Below are 11249 nucleotides of genomic sequence, written 5' to 3'. Positions count from 1 at the left end.
AATCTTTTCTAACATTGATTTGAGAATTTGAGAATCTCTGAAGGTGCAGCTTGAGGTCTTTATCACATTTATTTTCTGTACTATTGCAACAAAACCTCAAGGGCTGGTTGTATTTTGATATGTTAATGCAGAAAGGGATATTAATAGCCTTATATTCATATCTAGCCGTCTTCATCTTGTCTTAACAGTTTAATATTCATATGGTGTGTGTGTGTATATATATATATATATATATATATATATATATATATATAGCCTATATATATGTGTGTGTGTGTGTATATGTGTGTATATATATATATATATATATATATATATATATAGCCTATATATATGTGTGTGTGTGTGTATGTGTGTGTATATATATATATATATATATATATATATATACACACATACACACACACACACACACACACACACCGTATAAACAAGTACGTTAAATTGTGTTTTGTTTATAACTAATCTTTGGGGAGAAGCTGCTTATAAAGTAATATATTAATAAATAGTCAAATATATGTATGTATATATTTAAACAATTACTTTTTTTTTTACCACAATTTAACATTTATTTAGGTATTTAATGTTGTTGTTGTTTTTGATAGTTTACAACGATAATAAATGTGAAATATAAAACAAATTGTTTGTTTATCAGAGAAGCCATTTGAGCAAATTAAATGTCTAGACAACCACTTGTATTGGAAAAGAGAAAATAGAATGTGTAAATGAATGTGTTTTTCCTCCTCACGAGGACTTTTATTGTGAAGAGAGAAATGCGGGTGCGGAGGAAACGGGGAAGAGCGAGTACGAAATTGTGGCAGAGGTAAACAGCAGAAGTTATCTGTAGATCTCAAAGCGATACGATGTAACTACAGACGGGAAAGCCTCGTGGAATCATGTAACGTTAGACATTAATTACGTTCGATACTAGCAGACAAACATCCACAAAAGGCGCTGGGTGTGTTCATGTGTGGATGTGCTGAGGCTCGAGTCAGGTTTTGTTCTACATTCCTCCCGGCCGACGCGACGCGGTGGGGAACCGCACAACTGAGTAATGCTTTCACTTTTCCAGCGAGAAGATGGATGAAAAATCCTACTATAGCCGACTCCTCATTGCACTACTGATGGTCCTGTGTTTCGGCGTTATTGTATTACAATACATATGTCCTACGTCCGACTGCCAGTTGCTACACCTGGCATCATTGTCCTCGAGACTAGGGAGTCGCGCGCCCGGGGATCGCATGAACGGGGCCGGTGCGGGAGATCCGTACAGCTCCGAAGACGGAGCTTTGGTTCGCTTTGTGCCTCGCTTTAATTTCACCACCAAAGACCTTAATCGCGCTGTGGATTTCAATATCAAGGGGGACGATGTTATAGTGTTCCTCCACATTCAGAAAACCGGGGGGACCACGTTCGGGCGTCACCTGGTCCGCAACATCCAGCTGGAGAGGCCGTGCGAGTGCCATGCGGGCCAGAAGAAGTGTACTTGCTACCGGCCGGGCAAACGGGACACCTGGCTGTTCTCGCGCTTCTCCACCGGCTGGACCTGCGGTCTGCACGCGGACTGGACGGAGCTCACTAACTGCGTGCCTTCTTACATGAGCAACCGTGAGTCTCAGGAGAGGCGTGGGATTCCCAGGTGAGTGTTTAATTGTTTTTTATCAGTGTAATAAACGGATTTCAGTGTCTATAATGGACTAAAACGCGTCTTCACAAACAAACTTATTTCTTTTGTTATGGTATTTCTGTGTTGTATGGTGTCACGGTGTGCTTCTCCACTCCTTCCCCTCATATTGTTCTCGTTCAGTTCGGGCTGAACCCTCTTAGCAAGTCAATTATGTGGAGACAAAAGGCCTCCAACAGGTCAGGCTCAACCCCAGAGTGCTTTCATTCAGCGCATTCCTGCAACAGGGGACCCATCATCATAATCATTCACCCTTTCAGACACCCTGGAGGGCAGACAGCCTGCTGGCACCAGAACATCTGCCATTCTCCCAGGCTTGTCCTTTAAACAAACTCCCCGTAGCATGGGACAAACAGTGTTTGATAATGTTTGCACATGGAGGCATTGCTTTTGATAAATACGCTTAGAGTGCCTTGAGCGTAGTAGGTTGGTACTGTTGTAAAAGCTACACTTCTGTTAAGTTAATTTCTTGTTTTTTTTACAGAATTCAATCAAGAATTAATTTCTTGTTTTTTTTTAAATAAATTAATACTTTTATTCGTCAAGGACGAATTCAGTTGATCAAAAGTGCTAGTAAAGACACCCTAATGTTGTTACAAAATTTATATTTCAAATAAAATGCTGTTCTTTTGAACTTTCTATTCACCAAAGAATATTGAAAAAATTTAGTATACAATGATTTCTGAAAGATCATGTGACACAAAATGTCTGGAAACCGATAAGGTGATAATTATTGTCAAATGGTTGATAACTGATGAATGACAGATATTAAAAATGTACACTTTTAAAAAAAATCTAATTAAATTAAAATCCCTAAAAACTAAAACCGTTTTACAAGTGAATTTGAGCATCTCAATTTAATAATGTACAGTGTGGGTTTTAATTGAAATCTGCTAAAGATTACATGCAACTTTTTACATTATTGGTGTTTTTAAATATTAGTCAATGTCAACTTTATTTATATAGAAGCATTAAACAACGATTGTTGACCACACAGTAATGTACAACAACATCACAAACACCGGCAAGACCAGAAACGACACAAATCAGATATGATTAAAAGCCAGAGAAAAAATGTTTTACTTTAAAATTGTAAATGTTTGGAGAGACTCAAGAAGTGACAACACGTAGAATGCAACAGGACATCTCTGAATGGATAGTTGATGAATTTATGTTGCTGATGTGGAGTTAACTATCTTCAATTAGGATATTCTGTCATGGTAATCTATAAATCGCTCGTATAGGAACTGTTGTGAGATGCACACAGAGTGACTTTCTATTGCATGTGAAAAGACAGATTTCTACAGTTTGAGCTGACTCACAAATGTACTCCTATACAACAACTTTTCCTCTTCTCGACATGCACTACGTGTTCCCGGGGGTGGCGTTTATGGACATTTTAGGGGTGGTGATGTCACTAACCCGGGAGGAATGTCGTGTAGTCCCTACCAGCCGTTTGTTGTAGTCCTTTTCTTTAAAAGCAAATATCTTCCTTTGCTTTGAACTTTGAGCGTTGTAACTTTGCAGATGTTGTTTATGCACAAACCGCAACATTACTCACTAACTTAAGTTAGAATTGTGAAATCATACTCAACCACCCCTTTAAACCAACACTTTAAAATCAACTGTGTTGCGAATTGGAAGCCAATGCAAAGAAATTAAAACCAGAGTAATGTGCTCTCGTTCCCACACACTTGTTAGGAGTCCAGCAGCTGCATTCTGTACCATTTGCAAACGGGCAAGAGATGCTTGGTTAATACCCATATAAAGGGAATTACAATAATCAAGCCTTGTCGTTAGATGACTGCAAAGGTAAGCTAAAAGAAAAATAGGGGGTAAATATAATTAAATATACAACAATATTGACTGATGTATGTAGATATAAATACCTGTTTTTCAAAAGGACACAATTGACCCTTCGCAGGGAGCTTGATTGACAGGTGATCTGACCAATCATACTTCTCCATCCGCCATTTTGTCCGACAAAGCAGTCAGGAGAGATAGTAGATTAACATGGGAGGATTTGAACTTGAAAAACTGAGTGTACTGACGCCTTTCCGTGGTTAAAACAACATACCTCCTTATGTTCATTCATGTTTATTTGATGCTATAAATTAATTAGAAGGAAGAGATGATCGGTTCACAACTGAGGCTCTACAGCGATCTGTCACGACACGTTAAAGAGCCACAAAACGGTATTCATTGTTTAAATTTCTTTAAAAAAATGACCAAATTTGAAAGGTGAGACTTTGTTTTATATGTTTAATATCAAAAGTAACCGAAAAGTAAGCTGGTCTGTCCTGTCTGTCAGAGGGTTGTCAGTGTCCTCTCTGCTCCGCGATGTATTTTTCTCTGCGTGAGAACATGGTGTGGCGTGAGAGCGGCGTAGCTTGTTGGACATAGCGACAGTAACTAAGGGGGGGCGGGTCTTTGCGAATGGTCAATTAGATGAAATCATACTCCCATGGGCTCATTGTTGGCTTGCAAGTAATGGAAAAGTTGATGCTCACCAGAGACTTTCTCTGTGCTGTTGTTGAATGAATTTGTCCAGACGGTCTTAATTGATATTCGTATGGAAACTGTTCTGGATGTGAGCTGAAAGATGATTCTTCTTATTCGCTCATTATGCTAAAATGCCCATAATTACAGTCAACCAGCAATAATTCATTCCGTTTTCCATCAAGATCGCTCCCCTGACACACTCCAACAGAAACTACGCCATGAATAATTCTGTTACTGTGAACATGCACAAAATATGACAGCTTTACTCCACTTAATGATTCATAAGCAATATTACATTTCATTTTGTTTCTTTTTTTATAGTCAACAGAGTGCTTTTTTGATAACCTAATTTGATCAATTCTTCTCTTTCCTGTCTCATGTAGTAGGAACTACTACTACATCACGATCTTGAGGGATCCAGTCTGGCGGTACCTGAGCGAATGGAGGCACGTTCAGCGCGGGGCCACATGGAAGGCCTCTAAACACATCTGTGATGGCCGTTTACCCACCCTGACCGAGCTGCCCAGCTGTTACACTGGTGACGACTGGTCGGGCTGCTCGTTGGAGGAATTCATGGCGTGTCCTTACAACCTAGCCAACAACAGACAGACCCGTATGCTAGCCGACCTCAGCCTGGTGGGCTGCTATAACCTCTCCATCATGAGTGAGAGCCAGCGCTGGGTCATGCTACTGGAAAGTGCCAAACGCAACCTGCGAAACATGGCCTTTTTTGGTCTGACAGAATATCAACGTAAGACCCAGTACCTCTTCGAGCAAACATTCCGCCTGGCCTTCATCGCTCCATTCACACAGCTCAATGGCACCCGCGCTGCGAGCGTTGAGGTGGAGCCAGAGACCCAGCGAAGGATTCGAGAGCTGAACCACTGGGACGTGGAGCTGTACGAGTATGCGCGGGACCTTTTCCTGCAGCGATTCCAGTATGCCAGACAGCAGGAGCGCAGGGAGGCCCGTCAGCGACGCCTGCAGGAGAGACGCAAGCTACGTGCCAAGGTGAAGCCTTGGTGGGGGGTGACTGGAAAAGCTGTTTTTAAACCCACCAAGGAGCCATCAATGACAGAACAATATCCCGCTTTCTCAGAAGAAAATCAAGCAGATACTGGACAAAAGCTGGAGAGTGAGACGGAAGGACAGGTAGAGGACAACTGGTTAGAGGAGGATGACAATGAAACCATATTGGACTATTTAGAAAATGTGGAGCAGTGGCGGTAGCCAACAGTTATCTGTGAAGGGGTTGAACTCAATGATGGATTAGAAAATGGTGATTCCATTTTATTACTATGGGGTACCTATAATCCTTTTAGCCCAAATCACTGCTAAATATTAGCACGTACGGGTTGTTAATTGCGGGTTGCTCTTTTTGTGACACATGAATTTTGTGTAATGCACATCATAATTCCCATATATATTGGTTCATAGCACCACTGTCAAGTATCATGGTTTAAATTATTGTCTTGCTGCCTGACCTCTCTTGTGACTTGTGAACTGAAGAGATGCTAAAATCCAGAGTCCCATCCCCACTCTGCCCTTGAGAGAGGGCATTATGACTCAAGGTTGCAGGTAGGTCATCTCTGCAATTAATGTACTGAAAAAAAATCACTATGGACGAAAAGCAAATACATAGCTTAAGTACTTATCGTTAAAGCCAAAGAATGGAATGAAACATTTTCTGACCTTGCTGTTCTGAGGAAGAAGCTGGTGGCAGCCCATTTCTATTTACATACATGTAATGCAAGATTTATTGCCTAAAATATTGCCTTTTTTTTTCTTTCTTCAAGTGTCCTCAACAGTCACGATCCCATGCACATATGTTGCCTTTTGTTGAAGATGTCCAGCAATTGTCTTTATGGTTAATTTTTGACTTAAGATGTTTTATATGAAATGTATTTCTTTCTCATTCCTTTTATTTATGTTTGCTAATAGGATCACATGATATGGGTTGGCTCATGGTATTTTGTTACTTGAAAATAAAAATAAAAAACATTGTGAATTACTTCATCTTTATACCACACCATATGTTGTACTGAGGAACGCAGATTGCTCTGCTGGAAAATTAATAACATTTGTCAGTACAGATAAAAACATTTTTGTTATAATAATCCAAATTGCTTGGGTCTAGTTGCACTTGATCTGGAAGGGCGAGTCTTCATTTTTGCTTTTTTATTTTCTTTACAGCAGATGGAGCCAAAGTAACACCCATTGCTTCTGAATAGAAGCTTACATGTATAAACATTCAATCTCTAGTACATAGGTGTCCTATTTCAAAATATACATTTTGAAGTGTATACTGACATATCTCTGCCTGTAATTAGGCTATAAAGCTTACTAACTGCTGTTTTAATCCCACAATTTGTTTTTGCTTGTCACTGGTGGTTAGTGCTGGCTGCTGCAATTCATTAATTCACTCTTCTGTGAGTATTGCCCCTTATATTTCCAGTTACTCTCATTTTGTTTGGATTATGCACATGCGTATCCATACCATCTTTCCACGATATTGTATTGACCCAGGCCCATTAATGTATTTGTTGTCCATTATATAAAATAACATTTATTAGTAGTAATTAGTTAATTGTATGATACGTCAGGTAATGTGATGTCATCATGGCTGCGTCCACGAGAGGGCGACCCGCTCTATGTACAATAAATCGGTAAAGACTATTTGGGGAACTGTTTCATGCGAGTATACAGATTTTAAAAAAAAAAAAAATCATAAAAGTACTATTAATTTATTTATGTAAAGTCTTAGTTGAAAAAAATGTTGAGTGCACATTTAAACCCTACTAACAAGCAAAGTAATAGTTGCATTCTTGTCTAAATAAAGCTGCTGTCCTGTACGACATCAAATACATTTAAATACACTTTTCCTTAAGGCTTTGCGTGAAATATTTCTCATTATAGGTGTCCTCATATCCATGAGGCGTAGTTTGCACTGAGGTCGAATGGGAATCCCCCTAAAATGGAGGCAATACATGGGAATGCACGTAGTGCCGTGCACACTTTCGCTCTACTCCTCCCTTCTGCCCTCCCTCGTCTCGTCTTCTGCCTAGCAGCAGCTAGCAAGTTTGCTTCACGCTTCCCCATCGCTAGCTTCGTCGTTCAACTCGAAACACCCGCAGCCGCTGGTCATTGTACGAGGCTAAAAGCTGCAAACTGCGCGATCGAAAGCTCTCGGTTAAACGCGGGAACTTTTGCAACCCAAGCGCGCGCCTCACATCAGCCAGTGATCGTGACGTAGTTATTGACAAATCTTTATTTCGCTTTGCGCTGCATTTGATGTCACCCGAGCTCTAGTCGCGCGCCGTCTGCACAGGTGAGTCATCTGCTTTCATATAGACCAATGTTTCATATTCTTTATTCAGTCTTGCCGCACACATGTTATTGCAAATGCGATGGGTGTAATGCATTGCTCGCTGTCACGACTGACGCTGGCTCGTTTATGGGTCTCCATCTCTAACCTTGCTTTTGCGCACATGGCCTCTTCGCACCGTGACGCATAAAACTAGAATTTGACTTTCTCCATATTCTTAGTAGCCAAGACTATCATTTGACCTTACCGTCCGCACGCACAAGCTGTCAGTTGTAATAAAACGTCCGTAATGCAGTTCGGTGTCGAGCATTGATCATCCACTTGCTGACAGCTGTTGAGCTTTCCATCAGTGCTGTGGTGCCCTGAACAGCACCTAGTTTGTAAACTGGTTGGATGGAGCTCTAACTCTGCTTACATGTTATGAGCCCCTGTAATAGTCAGGTGCAGTGGGCTGTGTGTCTTTTCTGATGCTGTATTTGTGTCTGGCATCTCAAACAAGTAATGCTGTCATGCTGACATTTCAATTTTTCATGGCCAGAGCTGGATGTTGTCCCAACCATAAGGTGTTCACCCACGGTTGGAGTTGAATTTGTCCTTGATTTCATGGAACATGTAAAAGGTGGGACTGGAACATTTGTGAGGGTGGTTTTGTATTGGTGTGTGGTTGAAGTTAAATGTCCTTTGTCCCGCTTACCCTTAACATCATCGGACATTTGCCAGCCCAGCACAGACAACTGGACAAAGCCGAATGCTTTAGTTTATTTTGTTGTCCAGGCTTGAGTATATAGCTAAGCATTTCTTCTACAACATTGTTGAGTTACCTTTATTTTGCACTGTCGAGCCTGTTTATGGTAACGGTTTAGTATACAGGGTTCTCATAGTCCCTCAGGAAATGAATTAGTTATTAAAAATCATGGACATTTCTACAATATCTACTATAGCACCTAGATATATGTATAACACTTTATAATAAGGTTGTAAATGTTGACATTAGCCAATGCAGTAGTTAACATGAAAATGTAGCAATTTTACATTATTAATGTTAATGTTTTACCTCTAATTTAGTTTTAACATTAAGTTCTATTGATTAACATGAATGTATTGTAAACTAATATGAATTCACATATGAATTAACATGAACTTGGATAATTAAATGCAAAAAAAAATGTGTTAGTTCATATCGAATGCATTAATAAAAGTAAACCAATTGAATGTTATTGTTAAATATTATAATTTATCATAGTTTTTATTTATAGAATATTTCACTGGCTAGATATAGTTCTTTGAACATTTCACTGTTCAAATTTCAAGAAGATTTTTGGGACAAGACATTTGTACATTAAGAAGTATGTGTTCTTAATGTACCAATTTTACATGTTCCATGGATTACAATCGGAGTGTTTTATTGACCTGTACAGAAATTAAAAGGTCTGGAGGTCTGCACAATCGTGTCCCTGAAACTGCCAGTTGTTGTATTGCACTTAGGACTTGCTTCATATTAAAAATGTTAAAATCTATCCTGGCTTTCTTTTTGATCTCATAAGGTTATAGCTTACAGATTTTGTGCGAAGAATTATCAAATAACATGCATGACAATACAGTTGCTTTAAAGTGAAGTGGGTGAGTTACACCAAACAGTCATGGTGCGAGAGCACCTGCAGTCGTGTGAGTGGCAGTTGACATTCTGTTTGATTTCACACCTTGTGATGTGCACTGTCAAAGGTCAGGTCAGAGGAGTCCTGCTGCTTTAGAGGGCTGGTGTCTGTCAGACTTCAGTGGCATCGCTGCCCTTTAGTTATGTTTGCGATTTAAAGGTCTTCACATGGCTGACAAGTCATATATTTTTGTGGTAATACCAGGCCAATACATAGCACGCACCCTCCTTCTCCCTGAGGGGTCTGTTTATCCTGCACTTCCTGATTTAAATTAGAACTAGACCCGCGTACGCCGTACACAGAGACAGGACGCTGTCTGACGACAAGCTCCATTAGTTCCCAGTGGTCACAACTGGTCAGCTAGCCATAGACGAGAGAAAACAAGAGCTAAATCCTTCTCGGGGGATGGGGTTAAGTCAGGTGAGATGCCAGTAACCATCCTTATGGTTTTTCACCTCGTAGGAAACAGATAGGGAATCAAATATTAGGAAGCCCCCTGATGGTACGTGTGTGCGTCTGTGTGATGTCATGATTTTAGATTGTGAACGATTAAAATGTCTCCACGGTCTGTTTTTGAAGAAGTATCGTAGTATCGTGCTACAGTGCACATTCTGTCAGTTACAGTTCTGGCGAGTGCCAACATACCGTACAACGCAAGCGACGTACATTCACGTCACATGATTAGCAACACAGTGGTAGGGTTACGCTCTCCGCTCATGTGACATTGCAGTTCTTTGCAATCACACAAGTGTATTATTTGCATGCATTTTAAAGCCTAAATGCATTTTATTTGCACACTGTCTGACATACGCTTTTATGAGCGCGTACACCCGGAGCGCATGCACTAAAAGCCTGTCAAACAGCATGTGAGACCTGAACTAAGTTCTGTTTTGCATCTTATTGTGCTTAAACTGTCAAATACACTCAGGGTTTACAATAACAAAGTCAGTTAGGTCTTAAAGGGTTAGTTCACCCAAAAATAAAAATTCTGTCATTAATTACTCACCCTCATGTCTTTCCTAACCTCTTTGGAATCTTCAGAACACAAATGAAGATCTTTTTGATGAAATCTAAGAGCTTTCTGTCCCTCCATTGACAGTCTACGCAACTACCATTTTGAGGCTGAAGATAAAGATCGTAAAATTGAGCGGTTTGGTCCAAATTTCCTGAAGAGACACGATCCCTTTATGTGATGAACAGATTGAGTTTAGACTTTGCGTAGTCTAGCGTAAACTGTCAATGGAGGGACAGCTCTCAAATTTCATCAAAAAGATTTGTGTTCCGAAGATGAAGAATAGTCTTACTGGTTTGGAAATACACGAGGGTGAGTGATTAATGACCGAATTTTCATTTTTGGGTGAACTATCCCTTTAAGTGAACATAAACAGTTGGGAGAAAAACTAATCTGTGTCTGTATATTAGATCCACGCATGAGGTCTTAAAGTGACAGCAGTCTAATATACTTGCCTCCATTTTTTTATTAATTAAAAAAAAGAAAATCTCATACTGCTCTTCACTGAATAACTTCAGTAGCTTTAATAATAATCAATGTATAATTTATACAGTCTATGTAGTGTTTTATGTTTACATTTTGTTTTTTAAATTTCTTGCTTGAATGCTATTCAGTTAAATACTATAGCTGACAAATTTAAAGCACTGTATTCCATTTGTATATTATATTGTATTTGTCCTAATATTTGTTTAATATATTTAATTTTTAATAAAAAAGATAAAATAAAGAAGTAAAGATTGGTATGTAAGGATTTTTTTTTTAAATAGGCAAATTAGTTTTGCTGTGCTGCTCAGAGACTTAATAATTAAAGCAATATGAAAAATAATTGTGCTAAAATCTGTCAAATAAAATACATGATCTTCCTGAAAAACAATCATGATATGATATTTTTGCCGTATCGCCCACCCCTACTTGATGGTCCCACGTGCACACGTTCTCAGTCTTTTAAACACAGTCCATGTTAGCACCTCATATCCGCATATTGCTGCATGTGCTGAAACTGCACCACAGGTTCGGGCACGTTTGCCACTGACGCCGTGGACTTTGCTCTCGCTTTCATTCACCCTATAA

At 39.6% G+C, this 11249-nt stretch overlaps 2 protein-coding genes across 13 annotated transcripts in view; both read left to right on the top strand.

Annotated features, from left to right (window-relative positions):
• The first annotated feature begins 748 nt into the window (after positions 1–748).
• On the top strand, positions 749–6194 carry hs6st2 (heparan sulfate 6-O-sulfotransferase 2). 2 transcript variants are annotated; one of them, XM_079631631.1, is made up of 2 exons: positions 749–1639; positions 4570–6194. In XM_079631631.1, exons 1-2 carry the CDS (start codon positions 1080–1082, stop codon positions 5414–5416), a joined length of 1407 nt encoding a protein of 468 aa, XP_079487757.1. In that variant the 5' UTR covers positions 749–1079; the 3' UTR covers positions 5417–6194. The 2 variants fall into 2 exon arrangements, with proteins under 2 accessions (XP_079487757.1, XP_079487758.1); XM_079631632.1 differs by having other exon boundaries at positions 948–1639; positions 4573–6194.
• A 1018-nt stretch (positions 6195–7212) lies between these two features.
• mbnl3 (muscleblind-like splicing regulator 3) overlaps positions 7213–11249 on the top strand; it is a 36026-nt gene continuing 31989 nt past the window's right edge. For 8 of the 11 annotated variants that reach the window (XM_079631704.1, XM_079631700.1, XM_079631701.1 and 5 more), the window contains exon 1: positions 7213–7514. The gene's annotated coding sequence lies outside the window, so the exon portion shown is untranslated. The remainder of the gene's footprint in view (positions 7515–11249) is intronic. The other 3 variants (XM_079631702.1, XM_079631696.1, XM_079631698.1) reach the window with 3 other exon arrangements.

The sequence above is a fragment of the Phoxinus phoxinus genome, assembly GCF_949152265.1.
Source record: "Phoxinus phoxinus genome assembly, chromosome: 12".
In the NCBI taxonomy this organism is placed as follows: domain Eukaryota; kingdom Metazoa; phylum Chordata; class Actinopteri; order Cypriniformes; family Leuciscidae; genus Phoxinus; species Phoxinus phoxinus.
This window is presented reverse-complemented; position numbering and strand designations above follow the sequence as displayed.